Consider the following 16,124-nt stretch of genomic DNA (forward strand, 5'->3'; position numbering starts at 1 on the left):
CTTTTGTGGGACTAGAGTCCATGGCCAGTATTGCGGTGTCGTCTGGAATGCGAGAAACTTCTATGTTACTGCTGGATGGGAGGTTTGCAGTTAACATTAGGAATAATATAGCTCCTAGTAGGCTTTGTTGTGAAACACCTGCTTTAGTAGGGTGGAGCTGAGTGTATTCATCGTACTGCTTTACTAGGAAGTGTCTATCTGATAGGTAGGATTTTATGAGTAAAAAGGTAGGATATGACAACTGTATCTTCATCTTATAAAACAGATCTACCTGTCAAACCTTGTCGATACCGTGAGTGACTAGGAAAACTGCTGAGAGGTAAGATTTACTTTCCAGTGGGTAGGAGGTTTTTTTCTGTGGACCTGTTCGATTGTCCCGTGCTTTAACTTGAAGCAAAATTGATGATCAGGAATAAGTTTAGTTTTTTCTAAGACGGAAATTAATCTTATCAATAGAAACTTTTCGAATACCTTTGATAGAATCGACAGCAAACTTATAGGTCAATAGGATTTTAAATCTTTCGGTTTTTTCCAGGTTTTGGTCTCAAGATACTCTGTGAAATTTTCCATTGACTTGAAAAGTAGTTTATTCTGATGATGGCGTTGAAAAGGCTCTGTAGATATTTGTACCCCTTTACAGTACATTTTTGCAATAACTTGCCTATTATCAGATCAACCATGGGGCTTTTTTTGGTTTTATATTTGTCATAAGTGTATTTCAGTAAGCGTAAAGTTTTTAATCGGTAAGTCTAGTTGGGTCATGACTACTAAAAAGTTATTAATCTCGCTATAATTGTCGTTAGAATCTAATTCGTTTGGTTTAAAAACTATTACTAGGTGTTCAGCAAAGGCTGCAGCTTTTTTTTGTGTTATCTTTGTTCCATTTACCATGCATGTTTTTTATTTAAGGACAATATTGTTGTAGTTGTTTCAGTTTTTTGTTCCAGCTACGAAACAAATGGCAGATGTCGAGATGCGCAAGCGATAAAACAAAACTAAACAGAGCTACCAAAAAATTTAACAAAGTTACTAAATATTAACGTATGGTCCTAAAGTTTTGGGAAAAATTTCAAAAGCATATAACTCTGACCACGATAATCTTATGTTTTTATTAAATTATTCAACAATTTAACTTAAGCATCCTTATGATAAATCAAAATTCAAATGATAGACAAGGGACCATTATTTTCGATTTGCCTAATAATTCCCCTGACACGTTGCATCATCCTTTGGACGACCTCGGCGTCAATTTCTTTAATTTTTGTATATATGCAGCGTCTTAACTGTTCCTGATTTTGTGCTTTCCATCCGTTATTATAGATTTTCCGACTTAATATTGCCCAGAACTCTTCAATTGGACGAGCCTGAGGTAGGTTGGGGGGATTGTGTGCTCTCGCTATAAAGGTAATATTGTTAGTTTTGTACCAGTCCCTTGTGATCCTCGCGTAATGACATAAAGCAAGATCTGGCCAAAAGACTATTTGATCATTTGCATGATGTGTGTTCACAAACTGAAGCAATTTATGGAGACATCTTTGAATATAAATATTTGCGCTTAAGGCTTCGCCTCGAACAACACCAATGTAAGATAAAGCCAGCCTCAGAAATTGCACACCATACCAAAATTTTGTCCTCAAATTTTTTTTACTTTTGAATTTTATTTCATCAGGTACATTTTCGTAATCGTTCGTGTAAAATTCAAAGTAATTCAATCGTTCAAAGTAAAATATTTTTCATCGTCCATCACGATCAACTTGTTGACGAAATGGACTCGCCTTAACGCGCGGCAACATCTCGGAATTCTCTCTAATTGATCCTCTGTGTATTTTGGAGCTTTTCTTTTTTTCCGGTGGATAATATTGTTACTCGATAATTTCCTGTATACTGTAGTCTTTCCAACATAAAATCTTCTGGCCAGTTTTCGCTGTGAGACTCCAGTTTTATTCTTAGCTGCTTCAATCAGTCTTGCCTCTCTTATATGGTTCAAAATCTGCGGTCGGCCACTTTTACGCAAGTTAACACATGGTATCCCTTCTTTACATTCTCTGATTGTGCGATAAATTGTCGATTTGCTTATGTTTTGATCTCGATAAATATTAACAATATCTCGTTTCGACATTCGCCCAACACCTCGATGAATATCAGTTTTATAAGATATTTTGCAGAGCACAAACCAAAATATTCTGCTTTGTTTATTAAATGTCAATAACTGATGACATTTTAATTCCATGGCCTTCTTTGTTAAATGCATTTTGCTTCTCAATCAGACCAGGTGAAATTTTTCCCAAAACTTTAGGACCATACGTTATTAAAAACAATTATTGTATTGAGGACTACCTAAGTTAAGTCCTCTTGCAGCCTCTGAAGATACAGACTAGTGAGTAGTCTGTATCTTTAGACGCTGCCGTTTTTCTCAAGCACTATTTGTGAGCTGCTTGTATCTTCTTTCAGTTACTTCAGTTCTTTCAGATAGGTCTGTTTTGTACTATTAGTGGTTCTTCTAGGTTATCCCTCCATTTTTTCAATGATCACCGCTTAAAATTTCTCTGAATTTATTGCTATTTTTTATTGGATACACCAGTCTTCTATTGTATTTATTGCCATCTGTAGGTTTCTTACGGCACATCTACATTTTGCTGCTAGAGCAGTGTCGTCTACATACAGAGTGAGCAGAGTTCCAAGTGTTCTTGGAACGTCCGCTGTGTATATGCTGTTCAGTAGGGGTAACAACACTGTCCCTGTGGTACACCTGCCTCAGGGGCATCGTGTTCGGACAGGACTTGTCCTATTTAAACCCTTAACCTCCACTCGACCAGGTACGAGGTAACTAGTCTTGTCATGGCCCCGTGGTATCCATATTCTCTCATTTGATAGCCATAATTATTATAGATACAATTAAAAAAAAAAAAAAATTCCTTTATAGTATTGCCATGATATTGTGCCATTTATAAATGACAACGTTGTAAAACCGTTTACTTTTTTTGCCCCTACTTCCCAGTTTTCAGGTTTGCCTTTCCATATGTATGAATATATAATAAAAAATCTGAATAATAAATATTACAAAAAAAGAACCAGCAGTTTTTACAAAATTATTATCAATTCATCTTTTTTTATTCATTACGTATCAAATGCTGCAAAAACTAGCTTTGGATTGTCGTATAGGCCACATGTTGTGTACAATGTCTTAAAATCTGGCAAAGTTATCCAAGTAAACCCGTAAATTTTTCAACACTATTATATTTGGCATTTTTTACATAATAATATGTCACACGTCACATTACCTTTGTGCAAAGCTTACAAGATATACGAGTATGCACAATACATTTACTTAAAACTAATATTTTTTTGAATATGTACGTAAATTTTTAAGTATATTTAAATATCCATTGTCAGTAAATCATAAGCCACAATATGAACCACACAATTCATTTTCAAAATTACCTTTTTTACATCGGTCAGATAGCCAAGAGGGTCAAACGGCCAAACTGCATTTCATAAATTATACAATAAGTACAAAATATAAATTGTAAATAATAAATGCTGTATCTTTCACAGTAAATAATTATAATTGGTTTTTAGTTGTATTCAATTAAAATATTATACTTACATGAACGCTAAGATTTACATTGTTTGTTAATACCAAAAATTTTCCATAGCGCTTTTAGTTTTAAAACTGTTGAAAATTTTAAGAAAGTGAATGTTCTTTATTAATATTAAGTTGTGTGTGTCCGGTTGGTAGATATTATATAAGAAGATCACCAGCAATAAAGCTGAATGAGTGGTTCGTAATCAAATGGAAATAAAAGGTAAATAAATCAAAACGTAAATAAAAGATACAAAATCTCAGTATCAGCAGTCAAAACATATATCCAAGTGCAGGTGTACCAAGAGATTACAATATTTATAAAATATAATAGTAATTTATGGTAATAAAAAACGTTATTGACAGATTTAATACTTAATTAAATTAACTCATATAACGTGATAACTATTTATTTTTAAATTAAGTTCTGTTTTAAAAAGTTATTGTATAAATAATTAATTGTAAGTCTACATCCTGTATATTTAGTTCAGACTATGGCTTAAGATTGTAAGTTACTTTAAGTGTTCAAGATCGTACCTTCACATAAATCACTCTCGCACTGAAACCTCACTTTTCAGATGTCTACTTGCAGCACACTAGTCCTAGTACCTTTCCTGATAAGTTTAACGTCTTGTTCCCTGAAGGTGTTTAGTCTGTGAATTTCACACTCGTTTCTTGATTGTGTCCTGGATGCAAAGCCAGAGTCTTTGTTGTAAAATGTTCCTCCTGATTGATAATAGTGCCTGTCAACTTCTCTTTGGAAGCAAGTGTCGAAAGCTCTTCGAAACTCTTTGCGGAATTTGCCTGCAACAAAAAGAAGTTAACGAAAAGATGGTTGGGAAATTGTATATAATTTTATTAACATTTAAATCGTTTATTATTTTTATAATCTAATATTTTTATTTGGTATAAACCAGGGTTTTACTTTTAATAAGTTTATTTTGACGTTTTGCTTTTCACTTCAAAAAACGTTCTCAAATTATAAATTTGGTAAAAAATTTCTTCTAATATTATAGTTTTTTCTGATTCATTTATACTGACAATTCAGAGATATCTTATAGATTTTAAATACTTTAGATATATTACTTTAAAATGATATAATCAATATTTTTAAGTTGAGTTTCTGGGATGACTTTATTGGAAGATAAGTTATTCAGTTAAATAAAATCAACTTTGAAATAAGAATACCTGTCAGAAAAAATACAGTTAAAAAAATTTCTCCTATTAGTGTTCCTATACAAAATCATGAGCAAAATACCAGGAAAAACCTCATAATAATACAGGGTGAGTCATGAGGAACTTTACATACTTCTACCATCTGTAGAGTCCCTCAGGAAGCATATCATGTGGCCACTAAAAAATGTCAACTCCTCTTCTTTATTAATTAATAGGGTGATTTGTGTAATTGACCATTTATTTCATTTTACTGTAGTGTTTATACGGCTCATTTGATTTTTTTAATTTTTGCATGAAAAATTAATTTAGGGATTTGTATTAAATATTACACCCTGTATAATTTTTTTTTTAAATACAATAAGTGATTTTCAAACTACATAAATAGCCAATGAAAACGACATATGCGACAATGTTGTCGCACTTTTATTAAATTTTTAGTGAACGATGAAATCTTACCAAAAATAGAACAACCATAATGAAGTATCAAATTATAAGGTATTAATTTAAACAAATGTTATAAATTTCAAACATTTTAATTAAAATGAGTTCCACAACATAATCTTATACGTAGAAAATTAACTTCTTTACTGTCACTTTGTATTATCTCTATGATAGAATCAATTGTTTTTCAATTTTAAATTTTTACTCATAGATCGTATTGGGGCATTATTTTCGATAAATAATAAATTAAATTCATTAAAAAGTCAAACCTCTTGTATGTGTTAGTTTTTGTTGATTGTAAATGATTAAAATTTTATGTCAAATAATAATACATTGCATCAACTGTACTAAATAAAAATAAATCTAAAAAAGTTTAAAATTAAGGTTGGCGTTGACCGTTTGACGTTTCTTGATATTTTATACCCATTGTCATTATTGTCATTATCAATTGTTATTTATGTGTACAAGAATACATATTTCTTCTGTCATATCTACGTTAAGTACATTGTGTTAGTTTTGATAGAGCTTTTGTTACTTTCGTTCAAAACGCCACATCAGTTTTCGACCACAGAATATGCAGACATAATATTTGTTTATGGATTCTGTAATGGGAATGGTAGGGCTGCTAGTAGAGAATATCGCAGGAGATTTCCTAATCGTCGAACTCCCAGTCATCCAACATTTGGGTCAGTTTTTAATTATTTGCGAGAAAATGGCACTTTCCTAGTGGAACAACAGAGCGACATGTAGATGAAGCGCAGGAAGATGACATTATGGACGCCGTTACTATGAACCCTACAATAAGCACTAGACAAGTAAGTAGAAAGAAGAAATTATGAAAAGAGCTCTTGAGGGAGAAACAGCAGGAATCAAGGTCAATGGAACACCAATTAACAACATTAGATATGCGGACGATACTATCATAATAACAGACAACCTCCGAGACCTCCAAAAGCTAATGAACAAGATAGTTGAGTATGGAGAGGAATATGGATTATCAATAAACACCAAGAAAACCAAATTTATGAGGATATCAAAAACCCAAAATAATGGTGAAAGCCTGACAATTAACGGTAGTGCTTTAGAACAAGTTGAAAACTACCACTATCTTGGCACAATAATTAATCACAAAAACGATTACTCCAAAGAAATCAAAGTTCGAATTGAGAAAGCACGTACAAACTTCAATAAAATGAGAAAGGTACTTTGTGCAAGAGAACTAAAATTGGACTTGAGAGTTAGGCTGGCAAGGTGCTATATTTTCTCGACTCTGCTTTATGGGATAGAAGCATGGACACTTAACGCGTCGACTGCTAAAAAGTTGGAAGCATTTGAAATGTGGGTGTATAGAAGAATCCTAAAGATATCATGGACCGAGCATGTAACAAACAACGAAGTCATGAGAAGAATCAACAAAAGAATGGAAGTGTTGGAAACCATCAAGACACGAAAGCTGCAATACCTGGGGCATGTTATGCGTAATGAGAGATACAACCTACTTCAATTGAATATACAAGGGAAAATCCAGGGCAAGAGAAGTGTAGGAAGAAGAAGAATCTCATGGTTGCGTAACTTGAGGGAATGGTACGGATGCACATCAATTGAACTATGCAGAGCAGCAGCATCTAAGATCAGAATAGCCATGATGATTGCCAACCTCCTTCGCGGAGATGGCACGTGAAGAAGAAGTAAGTAGAGTCTTACAAAAAAATAATCTATACCCATATCACATTCAAATGGTTCAGCGACTACATGCTGGAGATGAGATCGATAGGTTGGAATTTTGTAGATGGATTAACAATAATCGACCAACGCTATACAGGACACTATTTACAGATGAAGCCCAATTTACCACAGACGGGATAAATAATTCACGAAATTCACATGTGTGAGCAGAAGAAAATCCCCATGCTATTCGAGAACGTCGTTCTCAGTTAAGGTTTTCGGTTAACGTGTGGATTGGTGTCATAAATAACCAATTAGTAGGTCCTCATTTTTTTGATGGTCCTTTAACAGGGCAGGTCTATTTGAACTTTCTACAAAATATTTTGCCGAATTTGCTTGCCAACGCGAACATTGCTATCCGAGGGATGTATTTTCAGCATGATGGGGCACCCCCACACTTTTTACTGGCAGTGAGACAACATCTCAATAATGTTTATAACAACAGGTGGATAGGACGTGCAGGTCCTATTTCGTGGCCTTCAAGATCCCCTGATTTCAATCCCGTTGATTACCATATTTGGGGACGATTGAAGCAACTAGTTTACGCAGTGAATATTAATAACCGACAACAATTGATTGATAGAATTATACATTGTTGTAATACTATTAGAAACGATCTCCAGAGTATCCGTATTTCAATACGTCAATTAACAATTCGGCAACAAAAATGTGTACAGGCTGCAGGGTTTCATTTCGAAAATCTATTTTGAATTATTTTTATTTTGTTACCATTACTTATCTTTTCCAGTTCTAATTTATGGGTTTATCATAACATAACTATGTACATATTTTTAGTTTTTTTTTTTAAATTGTTCTTCGTTATTGTTAGTAGTTACTGTTTTTTATTGTGCAGTGACTCAGTTTATCATTTCAATTAAAATGTTTGAAATTTATAACATTTGTTTAAATTAATTACCTTATAATTTGATACTTCATTATGGTTGTTCTATTTTTGGTAAGATTTGATCGTTCACTAAAAATTTATTAAAAGTGTGACAACATTGTCGCATATGTCGTTTTCATTGGCTATTTATGTAGTTTGAAAATCAATTGCATTTTAAAAAAAATATATACAGGGTGTAATATTTAATACGAATCCCTAAATTAATTTTTCCAAAGCCAGTCCTGGAATTTTTTAGTTTAGCTAATACCAGTCGAATGCTTGATAGTAGTGTACTGTATCATGCAAAAATTAAAAAAATCAAATGAGCCGTATAAACACTACAGTAAAATGAAATAAATGGTCAATTACACAAATCACCCTGTTAATTAATAAAGAAGAGGAGTTGACATTTTTTATTGGCCACATGATATGCTCCCTGAGGGACTCTACATATGGTAGAAGTATGTAAAGTTCCTCATGACTCACCCTGTATTTCTACGTGGTAAATATGGTCTTAGATTTAGTTTATTCTCAATATTAACGTCAAACTCTAAATTTTACATGTATGTTATTTTAATAAATTATTTGACATGTTATTCTGTACCATTCAGTATATTCTTGAAAATTCCTTATTTTATAAACGACAAAGAATAATAATTTTTTTATTAAAACAATGTTAACAATAAAACGATATTAACAATCTCCTCTAGAAATGAATTTTTGTTAGAACAAGTAATTTTGAGTCTATCTTATAAGAATTTAATAATTTCCTTTTTAATATTACTTTAATATTAATCTGTTGTGTGTGTATTGGTTTTATTTACACGTGAGTCTCATTAGGCCATGAAATGAAGCATTTTGGCTTGCAATTTTTTCGTCCAGCATGGATTTACTTAAAATGTCCACAAAAGGTAGGAAATAGTCACCCTTGGGGGTGGTTGCCACCCCATCTCTGGAATGGATAATTTTTATTACATTTTAACCAAGTAAATCGATGAAAAAAGTACATTTTTTTGCAAAACTAATATTTTTCGAGTTATTCGCGGTTGAAAGTAACAGTTTTCCGACGGAAAAATCAACATTTTTACAGGGTTTTTCGAGAATAACTCGAATAACTAAAATCGGTAAAAACAACTCCCTAACTAACCTCCCAATTAAAACTGATCTTCATACTCTTGTAACTCTTTTATATTTATATGTACTATCAATATACCCAAAAAGTTTAACCTGGTTTAAATGCCTAATTTTAGAAAAAAGAGTTTAAAGATAAATTGATTCTCTGCAATTTTTTATTTTTCACCCATTTCTTCGTGATATCTCCGAAACTACTGGAGATACGAAAAACAGATACAGTACTAATTTGTTTCTTTTTTAATAGCTATTTTTTTCTGTGTATCGATTTTCTCTACAGCGAATATTTAGCGAACTCGAGTTGTTTAAAACCGCTATTTATGATCAAACATTATGATTCGAGCCCCTTAAACTCACCCCAGTTAAAAACTAAGAAACATTACATATTTTCAGTTACATAGTATTATAGTTCTTCAAAAAAAAACCCTACAAAATTATCTTTGAACAAATTTTTATCGCCAAAAATGAAGGAGCTGTGTTTATAAAATGAATTTTTTTTTGAAAATAGAAAAAAAATGTGTAATAGAGTTGTATAATACCACAAAACCGGTTTGTCGGCAGTAATATGTTATAAAATGATCCACTTTCTCCATGAAGATCGGAAGACAGAAAAGAAAAAACATCTGCTCATGTGTCTGCGTATGTGAATATATATTTCGTTGATTCCTCGCCACTGTGTTCTACAGTTCGAAAGAAATAACACGTTAATTGTTAATTAACAATTAACATGTTAATTGTTGTTTTTTGATGTCTTCTATAATTCATCTTTGTACATTCATTTGATTCCTTATGTCCTCATTTCTCATATGTTCTAATCTAGACTTTCCCGCTGCTCTCCTCCTAAAATCAATTTCAACTGCCAATATTGGCAGTTACCTTTATTTTTTGTAATAACTGCCATACTTCTGAGCCTTAGACGATTACTGGTTTCAATATGGTATTATATAATATTATTTTTTTCGTTTCCGGTTTTATATTTTTCTGCCATAGTACTGAATTCAATGCGCCTATAACTCGTTTACCTTTGGTTATTCTGCCTTTTCTGGCTTCATCAGTTCTTCTTGTCTTTGTTAGTTTTACCCCCAAATATATACATTGATCGCATTTCTTAATTTTCCCGTCTTCTAAGTCGAGGTCATCTGCAATATTTTCTCCTCCTATGCAACGATATTGCGTTTTTTGTAAATTTGCATGATCAAAGTGTCCTTGACAAAAATCAAAGTTAGTTGAAAGTAAAGGTAAAAGAATTTTTGCATTTTGGCGCAAATGAAGTCAGTTTCTATAAAGTTGTTAAATAAATAAACATTGCACGATTTTTGACATTTTTACGATGCAAATCTTCAAAAATTGCAACATAAAATTTTTATTTTGAGCATTGGCAACAAATATTAGGTATTTGAAATATGCCCATAAAACGCTAAATTTAATCTTTCACATTATATTTTGTTAACTAAGTTTGAGTGTTTAAATTTAATCTTGAGGTATGAAAACTTAATAAATTTCATATAATTGATTTGGCTTTTATTCACCAAATATAATTTCCATCAGTATTTCTGTTGGAGTTACTCAATAAATCTAAAATACATTTCAATAGCACACGTAATACTTTGATATTGTTTCGCAGGAATTACTAAGATTTATTTCCAATATTTCTATTTCGAATCAATGGTATTTATTAATTAAATACAAAGAACATTGTTTTACTTGGAGAGTTGCTTAATAGTAATTTTAAATCTTTTCCTTTCTAAAACATAGTTAATTTTTAACTGGAAAGTTTTCTATTATCTAGTTCAAGATTAAAACTTAGTTTGAAAGCACCGTTAACATTTTACTCTAAATAGGTTGAAATTATGTAAAGAGGTTAATTTAAAGTTAAACTGGAGTACCATTTGGACTAAATTTATATACATTTGTATTTTGGCTTAATTAACAAAACAAATTTCTTAATTTTGAATTTAGACTTGAATAAAGACTAGATAGAAATTTGAGACTTTATATTGAAAATAATATAATAATTGCTCTGAAAATAAATTTTTCAGTTTATTCTAAATAAGTATATGTACTTTTGAAATGTATAAATGAAAATGAAAGATCTTAGATAAGAAGATGTCAAAATATTTAATTTCTATGAATCGGTATCATTCACCTAAAAAATAATTAATCTCTGGAAGTGATGGTATACCCGCGGAACTTATTAAATGTGGAGGTGCTACTCTGACTAATCATATATTATAAAATCATACTGAGAGCCTAGAATGATTAACAAATCCCAGAAGAGTGGTGTATTGGGATCGTTTGCCCGCTACACAAAAAGGGCGATGAATTAGAATGTAGAAACTATAGGGGAATAACCCTCCTTAATACAGCATACAAAATATTTTCGAGTATTTTATATGGTTGCCTGAGTGAATATTCAGAGAAGCTTCTTGGTGAATATCAAATTGATCGACACATACCATCTTTTCGTAGGTTTTAAATCGGCCTATGATAGTGTCCTAAGAAATAAATTGTATGAAACCATGGATGAATTCCACATCCCCGATAAACTGATAAGATTGGTTAAGGCTACAATGCGTAAAGTTGTTTGCAAAGTCGAAATTCAGGGCGAACAATCACAGGCATTTGAAACGTATGTTGCTTCCAAAGCTATGTAAGCACATAGCTTTGGAAAAGGCGGTCATGGATGCCTAAATAGACAACAGAGGAAACATTTTTAATAAATTATCCCAAATTTTGGCATATGCAGATGATGTTGATCTAGTTGCCTGCACAACACGCAAGCTAGAAGAAATGTATACCACCTTGTCAAACGCCTAAAAAATATGGGTCTGCAAGTAAATAAAGATAAAACTAAGATAATGGCATCAAACCCAACAATAGAGCCAGAAACATCGGCCACCAATTCACCGTTGATAATTCTACCTTTGAAGTGGTGGACAAATTCACATACTTGGGCTCCCTGATCACCAAGGAGAACGTCATGACGGAAGAAATCAAGCGAAGAATAATCCTAGCAAACAAATGCTATTTTGGACTGAGTAGACATGTGAGAAGCAGAAACTTAAGCCAAAAAACAAAAATAACCATATACAAAACCCTTATACAACCAGTGTTGACATATGGGTCGGAGACATGGACCATTTCCAAGGCAGATGAAAATCTCCTGCTTATATTTGAACGAAGGATCCTGAGAAGAATATTTGGTGGTATCTGTAAAAATGGTGTTTGGAGACGGAGGTACAACTACGAGATATATCACAGATATAAACATATATTTGGTGGTAAAGACGTATTATCCTTTATAAAAATGGGAAGACTAAGATGGGCAGGACATCTGGCAAGATCACAGCAGAACAACCCTTCTAAAAGAATCCTTATGTCACAACCTGTGGGCAGTAAAAGTAGGGGTAGACCAAAACTCAGATGGAGGGATGGTGTAGATGAGGATGGTAGACAAATAGGCGCAGCAAACTGGCAACAGTTGGCAATGGATAGAACTGACTGGCGTAATAGACTTGGAAGGTCGAGGCTCTTTTATAGGGCTGTAGCACCAATGATGATGATAATGATGATGAATCGGTATCATTAGAGTTTGACAAATTATGCTCTGGCGCCATGTTAAATTTATCAAAACTCTTTTAGAAATCGATAAAAAACGATTTTGTTAAATCGTATTTCGTTAAAAAAAAATAGAAAATAGAAATAGCAGAAAAACCCAACACTGACAAGGCAACAATGACAGTACCAGTTATCAGTACCTGAAATACTAGGGCCCACACTAGCTGAAGTGAAGTCCGCAACTTCGTCCCTAAAAAATCATAAAGCCCCAGGCCCAGACGGCATAAAGGCGGAACTACTAAAAAAGGGGGAGAAAACCTCCAGATTGAGATATATCATCTTATAAGAGAAGTCTGGGAAAGAGAAGAAATACCGAAACACTGGCATGAAAGCCATAAAGTACCTAGCCACAAGAAGGGAGACAAACAAATATGTCGGAACTATAAAGGAATATCATTAATCAGTACAACGTACAAAATCATATCCATAATACTGTCTAGAAGGCTAACTCCATACGCAGAGGAAATAATAGGCGACTACCAAAGCGGATTCAGACCGGGAAGATCGCTCATAGACCAGATATTCGTCCTACGTCAGGTGTTGGAAAAAAATCTGGGAATTCAACCGCGATGTAAACCAATCTTCGTAGACTTTAAACAAGCTTACGATTCTCTTAGCAGAGAAGCATTGTGAAAGACCATAGTAGAAATAAAAGTACCTGTTAAGCTCTTCCGCACGGATCAGAATTGGCAGCACCACGTCGGAGGAATTCCTCATTAACAAGGATCAAAAATACTATTGGCGTTTGCGGATGACGTGGACAGAATTGCACAATCCATTAGAGATGCAAAAGAAGTTTTCACCCTATTTGAAAACGGAACCAATGAAGTTGGTCTAAAGGTCAACGAGGACAGGACCAAGTACATGGTGGTTACGAAGAACTTAAGACCAAGGGTTAGACAAAACGTAACAATCATTGAATACAAATTTGAGTAGTCAAAGAATTCAAGTACCTGAGAGCGATCATAACATATGAAAATAAATATGAAAAGGACGTGGCAGCCAGGATCATTGCAGGAAATAGGGCATATTACTTATTAATGATCGTACTTAAATTAAAAATACTCTCAATACCAGCAAAAATAAGATGTACAAGACTATAAAATTACTGGTACTGGAAAGAAAGATACTGCGGACCATCTATGGTCCTTGCAGAAAAAAAAACAGCAAGAGAATGGAGAAAAAGACAAAATGATGAACTTCAGACAGTATATGAAGATGAAAACATAGTACGCTACATTAAAGCAAACAGAATAAGATGGGCGGGCCACGTACTAAGATCGAGTGACGAAAGACTCCTGAACGCCACATTCTGGGAAAGGCCCGATAGCAGAAGGTCAGTTGGTCGCCCAAGAAAGAGATGGAAGGACGCAGTAGGCCAGTGATCCACGCAAAATGGGAAATAGCTGCTCAGGACCGACAATAATGGAGGGAAATAGTAAACGCGGCCAAGACTCACATAGAGTTGTAGAGCCAAATGATGATGATGATGTATTTCGTTAATAACCACAAAGTAAACGGCACCTTTGTAGCTACCCCTTCAGGTGTTAAATAAGCAGAGATATTCTCTGGCCGTTCTGTGTTTAAATTTGTATCTCCCTGAGTCTTGACGAAACAAAATTACGCACTGGTGACGGTAACCTTTTCGTTCTGATCCAGTCTATACTTTTACGATCTTTTTCTGTTATACCTAGCATTTTTCTTAGTTTCGGTATTATCTCTTTTTTTAGTGTTAAAGTTTTGCAGGCGTATGTAATGATTGGTAGTATACAACTGATCGAACGATTTTTTCTTCACGTAAAGTGGCATCCTGAATTTAAATATAATTGCATTTTTACCAAAAGATGTCCAAGCCAGTTTCATTATTCTATTAATTTCCAGGAGTCAAGAGCTATCATACAGCCTTCTGCGTCTAAAGTTGAAGATAGGCCTCTACTAATTTCTTCCAGTTCCGTTGGTCCGAGCTTCCTTCGGCCAATTCCCAGCTACTATTGTGACGTCGTATGTTCATCGTGTAGGTGGTCGTCTGCTTTCTTCTGTCTGCTCGTGGTATCCATACTGTAGTTTTTTGGGTCCATCGCACATTATTCATTTTGTCATTTCTTTTTTTCTAACCTTATCTCTCTCTGAGAGTCAGTCCAAGTAGCGAGAGTTTCAGGCTTCTTTGTTCTACTCTGAGTTTGGTTGCTGTAACCTGGATTAAAAAAAGTGTTTTAGCGCCGTAAGTTATGACTGGAAGCATTTTTCTCTCTCATCGTTTTCCCATTATTGAGAATCGTAATTTCTTCCAATATTCCTAATAATTTTTCACCATTCGACTCTATCTTCAGCTGATCTGAGAGCTTTGTAGAATGAGTTTCCAGCTGAATTCTTAATTTGGTCGGACCATCTAGTTGCTGGTCGTCCTCTTGATCTTCTCTCCAGAACTTTTTCAGAAACAATTATATTCTCAAAACTATCGTCACCTCTGAGAACCACGTGACCGAAAAATTGCAGAATACATTGACGACATATTGTGGACAGCCTTTTTTAAATTCGAGTTGGTTTAAAAAGGAAACGTTTGTCCTATGAGCCGTCCAAGGTATGCGCAGCATTCTTCTAAAACACCACATCTCAAAGGTATCAATTTTTATGCGCTCGCGTCCGCGAAGAGTACAAGTCTCAGCCTCTTCTAGAAATATTTAGAATACAAGGGCATTCATCAGCCTTATCTTCGCATTTTTTTCATACTAATACTTCTCCGAACTTCGAACGAGATAGACAAAACTATCCACTATCTGGTATTCCTGTAACATGTTAGTCAGTTGTATAGTGTGGAATCTGTCGACCACAATTATTTTTGTCTTAGCTTTATTGATTTTCACACCAACTTTATTGCTTTCGTACTCAACTCTTCGCAGGAGATTAAATATTTCTTGCTCATTTGCTGCTATAAGTGTAGTGTCATCAGCAAATCTTAAATTGGAGATTTTTCTACCAGCCACTGTCACTCCACCAGCCCATCCATCTAAAGCCATCCTCATGACATATTCACCGCAAATGTTGAATGAGTCAGGTGACAACACGTATTCTTGTTCAACACCTCTCTCGGTCTTGAATTGGTTTTAGAACTTCTAATCTAGTCGTACTGTTGCTACATTGGACTGGTACAGATTTTTAATAAGTGTCACCAGGTGCATTGGTGTGTCAATTTCTATTAACTTTGAAAAATTAAAGGCAAATATCGAGCACAATTGTAATAATCAAATCTTGCCCAAGTACTTACGTTTTCTACAGCATCATCAGCTATAGCGAAAGCGAAAGCGAAAGTACTTGGGCAAGATTTGATTATTACAATTGTGCTCGATATTTGCCTTTAATTTTTCAAAGTTCATTTATTCGAGCATTCAACCTTATATCAATTTCTATTAAATTGGAGCACAGATTTATCTACCTTAGACAATCAAATGCCTTTTGGTAGTCAACGAAGCATATAATAAATTATAGGTAATTGAAATTCTCTAGGCTTTTCCATGAGTTGTCTTAGGTTTACGATTTGTTTGCGTATACCTTTACCCTTTACAAACC

The 16,124-nt window shown here is 33.8% G+C and overlaps 1 protein-coding gene across 1 annotated transcript in view; it reads right to left on the minus strand.

Moving 5' to 3' along the window:
- Positions 1 to 667: 667 nt before the first annotated feature.
- LOC140447526 (orexin/Hypocretin receptor type 1-like) overlaps positions 668 to 16,124 on the minus strand; it is a 1,044,614-nt gene continuing 1,029,157 nt past the window's right edge. The window contains exon 10 of the mRNA XM_072540227.1: positions 668 to 4,387. Within this exon, the coding sequence (XP_072396328.1) occupies positions 4,158 to 4,387 (230 nt within the window). The 3' untranslated portion in view covers positions 668 to 4,157. The remainder of the gene's footprint in view (positions 4,388 to 16,124) is intronic.

Source organism: Diabrotica undecimpunctata, chromosome 8 (genome assembly GCF_040954645.1).
Source record: "Diabrotica undecimpunctata isolate CICGRU chromosome 8, icDiaUnde3, whole genome shotgun sequence".
Lineage (NCBI taxonomy): Eukaryota > Metazoa > Arthropoda > Insecta > Coleoptera > Chrysomelidae > Diabrotica > Diabrotica undecimpunctata.